Source organism: Rhagoletis pomonella, unplaced genomic scaffold, assembly GCF_013731165.1.
Source record: "Rhagoletis pomonella isolate Grant_MI unplaced genomic scaffold, Rhpom_1.0 Rhpom_scaffold_00611, whole genome shotgun sequence".
Lineage (NCBI taxonomy): Eukaryota > Metazoa > Arthropoda > Insecta > Diptera > Tephritidae > Rhagoletis > Rhagoletis pomonella.
The window spans coordinates 47,556-65,121 of NW_023459165.1; the positions used below are offsets into that span (position 1 = coordinate 47,556).

At 37.3% G+C, this 17,566-nt stretch overlaps 2 protein-coding genes across 2 annotated transcripts; one reads left to right on the forward strand and one right to left on the reverse strand.

Annotated features, from left to right (window-relative positions):
* Window positions 1–3,992: 3,992 nt before the first annotated feature.
* On the reverse strand, window positions 3,993–9,292 carry LOC118751230. The gene is made up of 8 exons (XM_036486005.1): window positions 9,163–9,292; window positions 8,009–9,102; window positions 6,378–7,935; window positions 5,604–6,157; window positions 5,203–5,538; window positions 5,003–5,140; window positions 4,332–4,757; window positions 3,993–4,260 (listed from the first exon to the last, which is right to left on the reverse strand). The coding sequence occupies exons 1-8, from the start codon at window positions 9,176–9,178 to the stop codon at window positions 4,099–4,101; spliced, it is 4,284 nt and encodes a 1,427-aa protein (XP_036341898.1). The 5' UTR covers window positions 9,179–9,292; the 3' UTR covers window positions 3,993–4,098.
* Window positions 9,293–14,512: 5,220 nt separating this feature from the next.
* On the forward strand, window positions 14,513–17,289 carry LOC118751231 (transcription factor Adf-1-like). Its single transcript, XM_036486006.1, has 4 exons — window positions 14,513–14,554; window positions 14,615–14,759; window positions 16,397–16,514; window positions 16,577–17,289. Exons 2-4 carry the CDS (start codon window positions 14,624–14,626, stop codon window positions 17,094–17,096), a joined length of 774 nt encoding a protein of 257 aa, XP_036341899.1. The 5' UTR covers window positions 14,513–14,554; window positions 14,615–14,623; the 3' UTR covers window positions 17,097–17,289.
* The last annotated feature ends 277 nt before the right edge of the window (window positions 17,290–17,566 follow it).

Sequence of the window (17,566 nt, forward strand, 5' to 3'; positions counted from 1 at the left end):
ACACTACCTACTATTTTTTCGTAAAAACGGGAGCTACAAATTTTTTCGTTCCACAACAAATTTACAAAAAAAAAACACTACAATTAATGCCGTAGTTAACTTTTTCAATTTCAAAAAGTGTAGTGCTAACTTGACACGTTGTTTTAGTGTTTGTCTAAACGCTATTTTCTTGCTTAATTTCCTCGGCCCTGGTTATCAACAATGATGTATTGGCAACTTTTAATCTTCCTCAAACACGGCTTTGAATCATATAGTGCACGCCATTTGACCGAAATACCTTTTCTATTGAATTCAGTGGCGAGCAAGGTTTACTGGTTGGCAACTTAAAAAAATAATAATTGCCCCCCCTTAGTCTAGAACCGGAATTTTCGTAATTCGTAATACGTAGCAACGCTACGAAAAACGAAAAATCCACATCTGCAACCCTTGCGGAAACATGTGCAGCATTGCCAGCTATCAGTTGTTTATCGAAAATAGCTGAATGAAGGAAAACAAGGAATTGAAAAAACACCCATCATGTGCTTGTTTATTGTAAATTTGGTTAATGATTCTGATGTATGTATATGCAATTATAGCAGCAGAGCAATCGGACGCTATGGCAATGGAATCACAAAGGTATGCAGAGCTGTCGGCTATAGTAACCATGGGCGCATCTATGTCAGCTTCTGGTTGAATTGTTGAACCACAAGCCAGAACTCCTCCTATGCCTGAAGCTCTGGTTCTCAATCCAGTTAATGCAATAACAGCTTCTTCCAAGCCATTGAAAACATGCACTTTGTTAGGTCCACCGCCTCTTGCGCTTGCTTCTATAACCCTTACTAAGTAGAATTCTCCTCTCTGTGTTGCGGGGAACAGGGGCTTCCGCATGTCAAAGGTATACAACATTTCTTGTGCATATCACTCCAGCTACGCCGTCCATAGTATTTTTGCGCAGAACCCATATCGAAATTTGCAAACAAGTGCATATTGCAAACCGAGTTGATTAATAAGCTAGTGGTAGTAAATTTGAAACATTTATCTTAAATAAAATGTGAATCCTTTGATTACACGTGTATGTTAAAGTTTTTGGATTCGGGTTATGCGTTTGGACACAACAACCGAAAATCATTGTACAAATAACTAAACCAGACCCAAGTTTCTTGATAAGGGGCAACAAAGATTTTGTTTTGCTCGTTTATATAAAGCAGTGGATAAAAATATACGTATATGCGAAAGGCAAATTTATCTGTTTAAATGAGCAATACCAATATTTCTTGTAAACACACATCGATTTACATCTTTTATTTCGCCTCCGACACAGAATTGTTTTCGTACAAAATTCACGATTGAGAACGATCATTCTATCATTCTTGTACAAAATTACGCAGAAAAGCTTACTCGTTCGTTTTTAGGCATGCCATTGTTACGAATTTCGAAAATCCGATTCGGATTGCAGCATACTATTTCTACGATTCGTAGCAAAATCCGAATACGAAAGAGTTGCAGAATAGGGGTGTTTGCTCGTTTATATAAAGCAGTGGATAAAAATATACGTATATGCGAAAGGCCAATTTATCTGTTTAAATGAACAGCACCAATATTTTCTGCAAACACTCATCGATTTTCATGTTGTTGTTGTTGTAGTTGTCGATTTTCATCTTTTATTTCGCCTGCGACACACAATTGTTTTCGTACAAAATTACGCAAAAAAGCTAACTCGTTCGTTTTTAGGCATGCCATTGTTACGAATTTCGAAAGTTCGAAAAAACGATTCGGATTGCAGCATATATTTCTACGATTCGTAGCAAAATCCGAATACGAAACAGTTGCAGAATAGGGGTGTATATATAGTTACCGAAAATTGAAAAAGCCGTGACTAATAAATGATGGGGGGAGTTGTAATTCGATGAAATCCATAATATAAATCAAAAAGTGAGTTTTGAATTTTCTTTAGTTATGCCTTTTTGCATATCAGCGATGCATGAAGAAGTTTATGATAACACAGGTTTACAAAAAAAAAAGCTTATGCATATTAAACCAAACCTATATATCTCTATGTTATTCGACATGCTGAATGCGAATCTGAGGTCCGTTAGCCTCCATCACGTCAGGTTCGGGGCCATTTGAAGTTCAAATAGGGAAAAATTCATTGAATAAACCTGAAAATTCAATAAAATTCATCGGAATTTGACCTTGGAATGACCTTGGCATGACCTCCAGATGACCTTGAGGAATCAAGGGACCTCCATACCCGGTTTCTGTGACAACAAAAACATTTTTTTTTTTAAATTTTTATTGAATAAATTTTATGTCCTGTTTGACCTTCAAATGACCTCGAAGCTGACATTATGAAGGTTAACGGACTCGGGCTCAGCGAATGTAAAACCTTGGCCTCTATTATGAGTTGCTTCGATTTTCGATCTTCGCTGGCTATCGAAGATCGAAAGTGAAATTCGTATTATGAGCTATGCAAGCGTGTCGAAATTTTCGTTGAGTATCGAATTTTCTGTCGAACAGAATTTTGCTTTCGTTGATGTAGCGAAATGTTAGAAAATTTTAAAAATTTAAAATTTAAAAAATTAAATTAAAAAATTTAAATTTTAAAATTTAATTTCAAACAATTTGTATTAATTTCAAGCAGTTCTAACGCCGTGAATAGTAAACACAAGCTCGAAAGTCTGGTTTTACATATGAAAGAAAATCCCTATACGCTGTTGGCACGATCTCTGAAAACAAAATCATGGGGCTGTTTATAGTTTAATATATTTTAAATTGATTTGGATCACAAAATTTCTTAAATATATTGTATGCGAAAATATATTCGAAAGACTGCACTTAAACTCTCACGTTTTCTGCTCCTGGCCAGTTTTTTAAGCCCTCATCCTCTGACGAATCGTTTGTTCATAAATAACACATAATTATGTATATTTTATCCCCGAAATGAACTTTTCTAATCATGAGGCGAAATTCCCCACAGTAAGAGTTGCCGTGCGCGCAAAACGAAAACGGCACACACAACCCAAAAGTACTCCTCGGGGACCAATTGGTGAAAAACTGAGAAAAGGTACTGTATATACTGTGATGTAGGTTAAGTATAATATTAATCTTTAATGTATGCTGATATTCATGCTTAATGAAGAATAATATCAATAGTTAAGTACATAATTAACGCTTGCGTTTTATAAACTGGAAAACTCAAATCGTAATTATAGCACTGAATGGAGTTTTCTTAAATGTAAGTTTAAAATTAAAAAAGAAGTCCATTATGAGATTATATTTTTATGAAAAACGTAAATTTTGTGAATTTATCAAACAAAATTCTAAATTTCCGAATATATTTAAGTCTTTATTAAAAAAAAACAAGGTTTGTATAGTTATACAGACCCCAATGCCTGCCAGCGCATCCGCCCATACAGTTCATCTACAAGTTATAAGCGTTTTCAGCATTTAACAGTTCATTATCATGTACGGTGTAATATAACAAGTTATACACTGAACTATGATAATCTGTACTAGTATCTATAATAATAGACAATAATTTGCAATATTTTTACACTTTTGCAATTAAATTCGGTCATTATTACACAGTCATGACTTGTGCCATTTTGCCATAGTACGGTTGTTGCTCCCTTTCATACCACAGTAATTTTGTATACAACTCTGAATGAACAAAATGCATGCTCCTTCGCATTATCAACCCTGATCAGATTTTACCCCCGAGGAGTACTCAAAAAGGTTTATTACTGTATATACTGTGCTCATAATAGGGGCCATAGGTTTGGTTTAATATGCATACACTTTTTTTTTGTAAACCTGTGTAATCTTTCAATTTTTATATGAGAATTAAAGTCGGTTTTGTTTTTTGCTTAAAAATTACTTGTTTTATATACATCTTGAGATTGATTTATAAGCAACAAAAAAAGAATATTATAATCTTTTTGTCTTCAGTTAGCAGGTTTATACTCTTAAGGCGACAATGATAATTCTTATTTAAATTACACACCTATTAATACAAATGTATATACATATGTATGTATGTTGTGGAACAAAGAGGTTACAAGATATTGGACTTACATTTTAAGAATAATAAATGTACATATGCACAGGTATAATACGAATTCACACTTTGCCCTTGAATTTGTGGTACTTTTTATGATCTTTAACGTACAATTCATATACTTGTCGAGCGGCTTCATTAGAACATCGCAAGATAAAACGTCCAACACGATGATCGCAAATTCCAATTAAATCGTAACAAACGTTATCAATATGAGTTTTGATCTTATTCAAAGAAAATAAATAAGAATATTTAAATTTTATTCACCAAGCATAGCATGTAAGTTTCAACTTACCTTCGGATATAAAGTTGTCGCTCGTTTATTGGCCACCATTAAACCAATGACAAATGTGAGAACAAAAGGCGCCACACGCTTGACATGCACACTGTGGGCAGCGATCAAATGCATTAAAGCCTCCACTTTCATCGCCAGCTCTGCCAAATCCTCCAGCTCGGTTGACGATAACGCTGCATCCTTTTGCCGATCACTCTTATACCATACAATCGATTGTATGAGATCTTTGAAAATATGCGTAAATTGTGGCACTCTGTCCATAAGAAGTACATGTCTTTGTCGTATGAGACCGCCAACCAAATCTGTCATTGACCAATGCAATCGCTTAAAAGTGCTCAAATTATTTTCAGAGAGTGCGAACCGTTTAATATTGATATCCATTAAAAAGGCAAGTATGTCATCTATAGTATCCATAGAAATGGGTATCTGGAAGTAGTTATGGAGATTTTTAGTAGCTAGGATGGATTCATAAGTATCTAAAAAACCTTGGAAGAGGTATTTTTGGTTTTTTTCAGCCCGAGGTCGAAGAACAGAATTAAAAAAATTACACAAGTGTACATAAATATTACATAAATATTACGATTGTTTAAGGTTTTATGTATATCAAAAGAAATACATCTTTCAACAATCTGCATTTCAGTCATAAAATATAAATTTTTAGCCCTTTATACCATTTTGTTCTCGACTAACGACTGCTGCGCTGCCAGTATTGCGAATACTTGTTCCTTGTCCACAAATTGCTGTTTCTCATCCTTTACGAGCCTCAATATGATGTTGCAAGTAATAGATTTAAATTTTTCGTTGAAAATCTAGCAAACATTGGTAAAACAAGTAAGTCATTGGTTGAATTGACAAAGGATTTAAAACTCACAGCGCCCTTTATAGTACTAAATGAACATTTTGCTACCAACTCAAGACAGCGTAATATATTTCTAAACTCTTTCAAGTCATCCAAATTCTTGGCTAGACTGTGCAGTGTTAAGAGCAGATCTTCATTTGTCTTGTTACCAATGATCATCTTTACAGTCATCTCAGTTGTCTTTAAGGCATTCGCTTCAATAAGGTTGGATGCGTTTAAATCTGCATTCAATTGCTCCCAGTAATGACTGAGCACAAATTCTATCTCGTCCTGATCCAAGTGTAGCAACTGCCGATGATTTAGTGCCACTTGCAGCAGACGTATGGCATGTGGATTACGATAGTCCATCTGGGGAAAAAATTAATATTGCTTAAGCCAAATATCAAAAATATAAAATGCCAAATATGTTTTACCGAATGTCCAATATATATTTTACAAATGCGTCTGAAGTTATCATTCACAATAACCCCAGACTTATTTTCGCCTTTGGCATTATCAGCAGACGCGTTTGTAAGTAAAGCATTTGCAAATGGCGCGAAACCGGCCAAGGTTTTTTCCACAAATCTCTTATATTTTTTTGCATGACTATCAACTGAGGTGTCCGTGTTGACTTTTTCGGCGTGATTGCTAAAGTATGCTGTTATGTAATTGGAGTATATAGCCAGCATACGTTCAAAATGTTTACGCATGCGTTTAGCGGCAGGGCCACCAAGTGCTGTAAGTGTTTCTATGGCGATCAATAAAAGTCGGCGCTGATCATCGCTAAGTTTAGTATCAGAACTCTGCGTAGATTCTAAGTTGCTAGCGTAGGAAGTGAGAAATTGTTCGCTGCCCTTTTCCTCGCATTTAATAGTGTGAAACACATATTCATAGAACTGCCATGCGCCAGAAACAGGTAAAATTTTGAAGATTGTTGTTAAAGCGAAATATTTAAATATTGGTACATGTTGACCGAAGTGCAGAAAATCTGTGAAATGATGTTTTATTTAAAATGATGTCACAATTTTGAAAACTAAAGACATTTAGGGCCGTTTTCCGAAGTAACCTTTAACTTTAAAATTACAGCTTACATGAGAAAACGGGCCTTAAAGTATTATTTTGCAGCTAGGTATAAATTTTTTATTGCGAAGTCGAACAAGCTGCAAATAAATACGTTTCAAATTATCAACTCTTAAATGCTTTTGTACCTATCATGATCTCAAACACTTCTTCTGCAATCTTTTCGAAGTCTGTTGAATTCAATCTATTTAAATCGCTGTAGAATGCCAAAAACAATGTGAATACAAAAATTTTACTTTGTTTACGTAGATGTCCCAACGGCAATTGTCGGCATAGGCTAATAATTTTTTGTATTTCTTCAACATCGGGTTGTTGACTCAGCTTGCAATCACCCGCAGCGTGCCCATCAACAATCGCAATCAGTTTCAGTAGTTCCTTATCTGCCATATTTTGATCAGCATGTATATACGCGTTTAATGTATCGAAACTGCAATTCAAAGTAGCCAAGATAGAACCCTTGGCAGCTGCTCCGAATATTTGGGACAAACGTGCCCCCAACGCTACTGCCAGTGTTTCCAATAATGCTAGGTCTTCTGCAATTGCCTTAATTGCTGTAGGTGCATCCAGTAGCTGCTGCAAAATGCTATCCTTTTGTTTCTCTTTCAAGTGACTGACAAACCACTTTGTGCTGGGTACTTGTTGAAGCAGCCGCGCAAGTTCACCCGGCAATTGACCATCAGCCAGACTTGTCAGCAATGACTTTTGTAGATCAACCGACTTAATATTCGACGACGCTTGGACGAGTGATTGTGCTTGCGCGCGTTGTAGCATCAACCGATTGAAAAGAAATTTGCACTGCGATTTACCAAAACTCTGCACTCGTTCCTGTAATGATGTCCACTCCTCTGGATTTAAAAAAGCGTGTATGCCTTCTGAACGTAGTAATAGATCACTTTCGAATCCATCTGGACGATAATAGTAAAGTAATAATTCAAAATTTGTTACGTAAAAGGCACATTCAAGAAATGCGCAAGTTGTACGACTATTATGCCCCTGAGAAAGCAAAAGACGTCCGTATTGTGCGAGCACTCTTTCGGTAACTCGAATCTGTTCATCAACTTCGTTTGAAAATTTATCACACTGCTCAACCAGACGACAACCAGAAAAGTACTGACAAAGGAGAGCAGAGTGAAGATCCAAGAGGAAGAGGTTATTCTCTTCACGCATTGCATCTGGCTGATTAAGCAATTTTTCAAGTAATTCTTTTAGAGAGTACAGTAGTGATCGCCAAATAACCAGTGCGGGCTTCGAAACGAGACCGGTAATCAATTTGGAAAAAGCAACACCAACACTCTCTGTTGGCCATGCTGCTCGTAGATAAGGAAAATTGCCTTCACAAATGTTTGTGCTGTTGATAGTGGATCTAGGTTCTATATTGTAAAACTCTTTGAAAATAATGTGCAGATAAGTACTTTCATCGTTCGACGTTGCAATGAAAGGTTTAGGCTTCTTGGCAGGCGTTTCTACACCTTCTCCCGATTTACGCTTCAAATTCCTCGGCGTTTTACGGGTTGATAATATTTCAAATTTATTTAACCACTCTTTTAGACTTTTAAGCAAGTTAAATACTAGTTTTTCAGCACGACTTAATCGACGAAACATATCCATTAGAGCTACAAGATATTCGCTAAATAGAATATGATCTTCGGTGTCGTTCTTTTCGGCTACGATCATCCAGGTTGTTATCTATTAAAGTATTGAGTTTAATACCTGTTTCTTAAAAGAAACCTATTCATATGCTCACAAATTTTTACAGTACCTGGAATATATCCTGTTCCAAAATCAGTGGGTTGAGACGCAAGGCAGCACACAATAACATAAGAACTTCTCGCAAGTGCGTTTGTTTGCATTGTTGAATGCACGTTAAAAGTTGCTCGCCCAAATACGTCATAGTCGGTGTTTGATTTCCTAAATCCATTTTGAAATTTAAATTAATATCATATTTCCGAAAAATTTCCAAAGTATAAGCAGCTGCAGTTAGCATTAGTGAGATTTTAGTGGTATTTTGTTTCGCGACTTCTGTATGCAGTTCTTTGAAAACATGTTGTATTAAATTTTGTAGAAAACTTTCCACGCCACGTCTATTAACAATCCCACATTCTAATGTTACAAGTCGGACCGGCAACGGTAGGATTGTAATACGTTCGACGAATTTTTCATCTGGTAAGTGATCTGTAAGCAAGCGTTCTAATTGTAATAGTTCATCGAAGAAGCAAAGTGAATGTGTTCGCAGCAACAAGATTACTCGCACCAGCGGTTGTAATATAAACGATCTGTAGGAGTGATCGTAACGTTTTGTATTGCCAGTTCTTTTAACGTGATCTCTCAAATTACCAACGGTGCTGGCAAAGAATTCGCTTTCCTTGGCGTTGTTCATAACCCTCGTTGTTGCAGAAATTAAACCCTTTTGATTCGATGTAAACTGTTTTAAATACAACTCATAACCATGGAGTAATGATGAATAAACACGCGCATGTATGTCATAATCTGTGCGATACAGATCCTGCAAGACTTCAAATTCGCATAATCGATACAAAAGTTTTGGCCAAATGCATGTGATTTGTTGTGCGCTATTTTGCAAACACTTTTTAGCTAAATCCAGCATCATTTCTGCGAATTCCTTTTTAGTAACTCGATCTATCAATCCCGGCTGTGCACGCATTTGCAACAACTCATCAAACTCATCGTGGGGTATTTGTTCGGCTGGCAGTTTTGCAGCTTTAGAAGCCAGCCAACTCAAAATTAGCTGGTATTTAATAGAAAGTGTGAATTCCGCAGAGTTCCACGCTTTCAAGCCAAATCTAAAGTTTTCAATGAATGACTTTTCACTGCGATTGAGCCACCGCAAAAATTCTAAATAAATATATTTAAAGTTAATTATCAAGTAATCCACATGGAAAATATGTAAAATACCTTCTTCGGATGACATTGTTTGTTTATTATGAAATTTATAATTTTTGATAAACCACTAAATACCAATTTTGCGCTAACGGCTAGGAATGAAATGATACGAGTAAATACGAGTACATAGTCGATACTTTCCCATCGACACCAAGTAGTTTTGGTATCGATACTTTTGAACCGAGTACTGAGTAGATATCAAAAATCAAATACTCGTATCACCTGATTTACATGATTGAAGTACTTGGAAGCAAGTTTTTGGTTCTTTAAATGGGAAACGTCGACGGCACAGACGCATGCGCAGTCGTCCCTTTACTTCATACCGGCCGTCTTCAGGTGCTGGAAAATCTCGTCGCGTGACGACGCATGCGAGAAACCGCACGTGTAGAACGCAAAAAGGACGAAGCATGCTTTTTCTCGCATACCGAGCGGTATGCGAGCTCTCGCTCGCTTTCAACTGTCATTTTTGTTTTTTGACAGATGTGTTCTCATTTCGCAGAATTTTTCAGAGTAGCAACATCGTTTATTTTGGAGGCAAATACAAATTTATAGGCAGCCATTTTTCATTTGAAAATAGTATACATCTCTTTATGCAGATTTTCTAATTTTCTCAAACTTTTAAGAGCCTGCAAAGCTTGAACCTTCTTGGTTAACGACATTTTACAAATGAAAAAGTATGCTGTCAAATGGCCAGTCAACAAAACTATCTCGCTTGCGAGAGAAAAAAGCAGAACGCAAGCGAGATTTTCAAGCATGTGAAGACGGCCGGTTATTACACCCTCGAGCAGATTTGAATCATGATCCAACTACACAAGATCTTACAAGATGAAGCAAAGAAAAAAAAGTAATTTTCTGGCTGACGTTTGTAATTTCGGCGCCATGTTATTTTCTGTGAAAAGTAAACAAAGAATATGAAGACGAAGCATAAAGAAAAAATGCAAGCAATGTTGTTCACATGTTTGTGCTTACCAATTTATTATTTTTGTACGTGTTTTTGCATCCAATCACCGCACACTTTATTTCAATTACTTTTACACAAAAAATCACTTAAAACTCACTGAAATAAACTACCGACAAAATACACATAAACAAAGAAGCAAAACAGAAATAGCAAACTTTAAAATTACGAACGTCACACACTTTTTTCTCAATTGCTATTACAAATGGCTGCTTCTCAAGCGGTCAGATCTGTTCTAATTGGTTCATGGATTTGAATTCTATGTTTGAACTGTGTAACCAGGACGTTACACATTCAATTTTGCCCTTTCTCGCAGTAGCGAAAATGGTCACCGGTGACATCGTCACTACAGCTTGATATACAGTTGAATGAGAGCGGGAGCGTGAACATTCGCAAAGGCAAAGAATTCCATTTGTATTTTTATGGACGCTTACACACAGCTATCAAAACTTGCCGTCTAAAAGGCATATTATGCATTTTAAATTAGGTTTTATTCTATAATTGTGAAAAATATTTTAATTCTCTATCTTTTCATGTCTCAACTATAGGAAAATTTGAGTAATAACGAAGATATTGGTTAAAATAAAAAAGCTCACGATCACCATCGCATTGAACTGCGTATCAGGATTAATGAGGATTTAGTGACATCGTCGCACCTGCTGTGAATCCTAAACGACATATAGCTGACAATGACACTGGTGAAAATGTCATACAGGTATACTCCTATCAAAGACTTATAACAGACAATGTCTTGCAGCGGTCACTTATAAAAAGTCCATTGCAAGATACTGCCGCTTGAATGTCATTAATGATCACTTAGTCATGCAGATGACATCAACGACGAAATTTCCATTTATATGAAAAAGTCACGGGGCTATTTTCAATACACTGACAGTTTTTCACTAACCACTCCTATTTATTACTTGAAGATAAGTGCATTTGTAATTCAGACTGCATCATATCTGGACAAGTTCGGTTGTTATTTAAACTTTTCTTTTTTAAAGAATTGTTTCAACTCTTGCCATATTTCAATGGTATCACTTTTAGTCAGTATTAGAGGTGAAGATAAGTACATTTGTAATTTAGACTGCATTACATCTGGACAATTTCGATCTTTATTGAAATTTTTCTTTCTCTAAGTTTTATGATGCTTTACACTGGTTGTTTTCGAAATAGAATACAGATTGCGCATCCCTTCGGGCGATGACGTCACGTTAGCCATGAATAGTGGAGATGAAGTAGAGAATAATTGGAGATAAAAATTTGATTTTTTTTTTACATTGAGTGAATGCGTGAAAAGAAAATTATATTTCACTTATATAAATAGTGCACAAATAAAACCAAGTGATTATTTTGCTTCGGAAGGAACATCTGGCAGTCTTTTATTTTATCGTTCATATTTACAAATATATGAGTGTTGTTAGAATGTAATAAACGGTTTGGTTATTTGCCCAATTATTTCGGACTTTTGTGTCCGAATGGGTGACCTGCTCCAAAAAATTTGTATCTCACTTGTAATCAAGAATCTAAACTTTCTTTTAAAACCTTGCTTGAACAGTACAATTTTTTTATAAATGCTTTTTATACTTTAGTTCTTTCAACTCAAGCTCCCGGAGCTTTATATCGAGTTTTTGCTTTTGCAGCTGGATCCGTTCGTAGTGTTCCCTCTCCTCACGAGCTTCTTTTTGTTTCAAAATTTCAAAAGTTTTCCGCGCATATCTTCCAATGTCGTGCATTTTTTCATCCAGGCCTCTTACCACTTTTAGTAACTCCTCCTGATTAAGCGTCTGCTGCTTCAGCATCTCAATTAGATCGTTTTCCCTTACATCCGCATTTACTATGGACGAACGCACTCTCCTGCGAGGGGTAGCTTCAACCTCGCTTTGAAGATTTCCCTCTTCAGTACAATTTTCTGAAACAAGTGGAGCACTGGTACTGTTGCTGGCACCATGACTTACGCCTTCAGAATTCGCTGCTCTTTCTAAGCCTAGAAGAGAGTCAACCTTCTGTCGAGCTACATTTGGATGCTCCCGCATCATTTGCACCATTTTTTCAAATTGCCGCGTATTCGTTTTCTTCATGCTGCTTAAATATTGTCAAAATTATTTACATATATATTTGCACAAATTACCCTTTTTTATTAATATATGCATGTATGTACCTTTTATTTTCAATTTGCAACATATTTTTTATATTTTTAGATTTTATTTTATTTATTATCACGCACAAATTTCCTTCGCCAGTTTTTGAAAACTAAGGCGAACGTTGTCTAGTCGAATGGTATTTCGTAATTTCAAAATTTGAATGTTCGACCTAAGACGCGAATGTCACGGGCGAGCAGCAGGCAAACTGCGAACAATAATATGAAATCGGGCTATTCGACTAATTTTTAATTCGACTCGCGAACAATAATAGGGCCCTACATTTGAAATAGAAGGGTAGGTTTTTGTACCATATGTTTATTTGTAGATGCATATAAAGCACATTTAATTGATGAAAACATAAATTGCTTTTTAAATTCGATGTTATCATAGAAATCATAATAGTTTTATTTTAATTTTAAGCCTTAATATTTCGTTCCATATTTCGTTTAAAATGCCAAAATTTCCTGCAAATACATAAGAATTTGACTACTAATATGGTTTCCTTTTCTCGAAATAATGTTGCATTTATTCAGCCCTGCGCAGGGCATATGGCGTACTCTTGCCCTAAAATGTTGCACTCTGTTAATGTTGCCATATAGATAAGAAGGTGAAATTTTTTTCGATAAAAAGTAACGCCATAACTGCCTACTTTGCAAACTTTTCTGCTACCATTTTCGCATCAAGCGATTTAATTCCTCCACTTTCTCCGTCCTTCGTAAACGCAACCTTTTGTAAAGGAGTGTCAAACCGCGGCTGTCAATAATTATCTAACCGGGAAATCTTTAGCTATTTGTACAACGATTTAGGGGTGGGGGCGGAGGGGGAGGAGGCGTGGCTCCCCAACCCTCCTAAACGAAAGAGGATGGACGCCGCTTTATGAAAAGTCACCCCTCACACCCCTCCCTCGCCTGAAGACCCATAGGGAGCTGTTTGAAAACAGCGGAAATTTGGATTTTTTCCAAAACGATTATAACCCTCACTACTCCTTTCTCTGTTGTCCAAGAAGAGGGGCTGAACACCTTTTGCAGAGAGCACCTTTCTGCGTAGTCGGCCTTCGGCCGCGCTTAGGGATTATAACCCTCACTAAGTAGAATTCTCCTTTCTGTTTTGCCGAAGAAAAGGGGCTGAACACCTTTTGCAGAGAACACTTCTGCGTAGGCGGCCTTCGGCCGCGCTTAGGGATTATAACCCTCACTAAGCAGAATTCTCCTTTCTGTTTTGCTAAAGAAGAGGGGCTGAACTACTTTTGCAGAGATATTACGTGGTGACAGTTCAGCTCGGAAACTTACAAAAAATACCATATTTCCAACCGACATAAGGTGCGTTCGACAAGTCAAAAATTTGTAATAGTTTTTTCAAATTTTTACTGGATGGCGTTCGATAACGACAAAAAATTATCTAACACACAGAAATTGAGAGAGCAAGCGTTCATTTTGTTGCAAGAGAAGCGTTCATTTTGTACTGGCAAAATTTTAGTCAGCAAAAATTATCCAACACGAAAACATATGATCACAAAACATATGGTTGCAATTTCTGTAAACAAACAAAATTGAATTTTCCGAGTTTTGGTATTTATATGCTTTTTAGCTGCCTGCTATGTGACTTTATGATAGCGCCAACTAGTTTTTACTTCTAGAAATGTTCCGGGCGAACCTTTTTCTCTATGGAGGCAACATGAATTTCAGTTTGTTTACAAATAAAACATAAACAAAGTCAGCTGGTGTGTCTTCTTCTTCCGGTTTTTGCAAGTAATGGCTAATTTCCTGTTCGTTAACTTTTTTGCTTTTTCATCGCTTTGGGAGAGAATTTTCGCTTACTCTCTTGATTTTGATTGTTGGCTGGTGTTGGCTAATTTTGTTATCGAACGCAGATATTATTAATAAATTAGTGCACAGTTATAGTAAATTTTATTTTTGTAATAAAGCGTGAACTGTTGTCTACAAATGTGTAAAAGGTTTTTGATTCGATTCACGCGTTTGGGCACAGCAACCCAAAATCTTTGTACAAATTCATAAAGAGTACCCATCTAACCTTTAAATTTATTATTGAATCATGATCCTGAACAGCACGATTGTAAGTTTTGTTTTTGTTCTGCCAACACCACCTTGTATAAATTCGCCTTGGAGATTTTCCAGCACGTGAAGAAGGCCAGTTAAATATGCACAATGACACATAATCGAGTGTAAAATTTTCGAAGCTTTCAAGCAAAACATCGATATGTTCGATGCATCGACTTTTTCCGATATAGGCACCAGAAGCTAAAAAGTTTTGTTTATGCTAAAAGAGAACATAAATTTTTGTGGTAAACTTTTTGGATAATTTTAAATTTGTTTACGAATATACACACACTCGACATTTGCAGCTAGCTAACATGTTTGAAGATGATTTGATTAAGGCGGTTCGGCAATATCCTTGCTTATATGATAGAAGCAGCAGGCAATCAGAAAAGTCTCCGGAAATCACTAAAAGATGTTGGCGAAGTGTAGCTATGGAAACTGGAGAAACAAGTAAGTAATTTGGGCACGGTTCGGTTAATTGTACACAGTGATTTTGGGTTGTTGCCAAATGTGCGATACGATTCCGAAAATCTTATACGCGTGTAGCCAAAGGATTAAACTTTAAATTTCCGACCACTAATTTATTAATAAATTCTGTTGGAAATATGCACTCCCCTTGCCCCCTGTAGGACTTCTCCATAATGGCGTATGGGAATGGAATTGATGACTTGATCTCGAAAGTAAACGGTTACCTCCGCGATTTGGTCGACACTCGTCGGTAATATGTGTCCTTTCCCCGCTACTGTTTAACTTTTATATTTCAAAGCTCCCTCAACCATCAGAGGGAGTCTCGATTGTCTCTTACTCCGACGATTGCTCGATCATGGCGACTGGGAATGGAATTGATGACTTGTGTTCGAAAGTAAACGGGTATCTCTCCGAGCTTTCTCGCTTCTTCACTGCAAGGAGCCTAACCCTCTCCCCTACGAAATCCTCTGCGACCTTGTTCACCACCTGGACGAAGGAGGTCAGGCTACCACTGGGAATTCACGTCGATGATACACCAATTCCGGCGGTGAATAACACCAAAATAATCGGAGTAAGCTTCGACAGTCTGGTCTCTGCGCACGCAACCGCTATTGTCAACAAAGTGTAGAGCCGCAACAAGGTCCTCAAGTCGCCAGCCGGCAGTGCTTGGGGCAAAGACTAAGGAACGTTGCTGGCAACATACAAGGCAATATGCCGGCCGGTTTTAAATTACGCAGCACCAGTGTGGTCGCCGGGGACTAGTAGGACGCAGGGGATGAAGCTCTAGATTACGCAAAATACCGCACTCCGGATAGCGACTGGATGCCTTCTGATGTCGCCTGAACACCACCTACACGACGAGGTGAAATTGCTCCCGATCGAGGAGAACAATAAAATGCTCTGCAAGCAGAAGAGCGCTCGCCCAGGTACGTCAGGAGGCATCTCTACGAACTGACGGACGAAGTCCAGAGGTTCATTAACCAACCTCTGGACCCGTCAGCTTATCGGCAGTCCCTGAACGGCATTCACAGGGTGTCAGTCTCGAGTTATGTAGACTCCAGACCTGCGAATGCCGTTCTAGGCGCACAACCACCGGACATTGACGAGGCGGAGCTTCATCTACCTCGGAAGACTAGAACCACAATAGCCAAACTTCGCTGTCTACTGCAGCAGGTTAAACTCATACCTGAGAAGACTAAACGCAGATATACCAAATGAGTGTCGGGCATGCGGAGATACACCCTATGACTCGAAACATCTCTTCGTATTCCCGGAAAACCCGACAACCCTAACGCCTTAGTCCCCATGTGGACCGACCCTATCCAGGCTGCACGCTTTTTAGGGCTGCCGTTAGTGGAACTTGACGACAACGACTGAGATATTAACCAATCTGGGCGGGGTTGTTGTATCCGCTACAACAACAACACAACGTTGACGGATGAGCCGACTCGAGCGGGGTTTGGTAGCCGCTACTACAACTGCAGGAAGGATGACTACTTATTAGAGTTTGGACTGTGCCACACCACCTCCCCCTCCGCTCCCACCTACAAAAGCATTCTACAAATATCCGATGATTTCCCAGCAATTTCAGTAAAAATATATATTTTCCTGCCGTTTAGTCGAAAGATGCCAAAACCGGTGGAAATCTCTGCGTGACCGATATGTTAGAGAAATTAAAACCGATGCTAGCAGTGATTGGAGGCATATGGAAGATTTGAACTTTTTACAGGATTGCATGTATGTTTTTATTGAATGTATTGTAGTTTTATATATATTTTAAGTTAATTTCATTTCAATAGAACAATCAGGAAAAATTATTCATCTAACTCTTCAGCAAAATCTCGTGACACAACGAGAACTCTAAAAGAAGAGTCACAGGATGAAAACTTTTATAATAACGACAGTTTTGCATCCGAGGAAGAACCATGTAATTCATCACTAAAGAGACCTTGCGATGATGACATAGATTATATGTTTGAAGAACAAGATGTAACTGAGAGTCCAACCGCAGCGAAAACATTTTTAGTTGAAGCTTTGATAGAACCGCCAATAAATGAGCCACTAATTAGTCAGTCATATCGAAGAGCAGAACGTTCAAAACCAAGTGCTCATGCCCCGAACGCACAGGCGAAATTCGATTCTTTGGTTGGAACTTTAAATGAATACATTAAAGGGCGTATAAAGGAAAGGGAGAAAACCAACAACAGTGATTTCTTCGGGTTACTGGATACATATCTTGCAAAATTGCCAGGAACGGAACAAGATAAACTAAAAGCTGATATTTTAATTATGGTTCTAAATAAAACAAAAGAGTGTTAAATGTTATTTTCTTCTCAGACAAATAAATCTACTGATGAAATTCATGGAATTCATTTACATTATATTGGAAATAATTCTAACTCATAGGATTTAAATATGTGCAATTTTCTATTAAATTTAAAAACGTAATAATACCTACTGTATTATATGCGCATTGGTAAATACATTAGCCGCTAATAAATGTAAGCAAATACGTAGAGTTTTTTATTTATTTTTTTTTTTAGCATCAGAGCTGTGCCAACCCACTGAAATTCGGTAAGCGTATTGGTGCATTCAGAATAAATTGTAATAGCAATGGAAGAAATTGTAAAAGAAAATAGGGCATAAGTAAAGAATACCCACCGTTTCGATAGAGAAAAACGAGGAATGGGGTCTAATATTGCGGGAATAAAAGTTGTGGAAGATATTTAGGGTAAAAGATGAAATTTTGGATTTCGAAAACTGTTAATATCTTCGAATCCAATTAACTG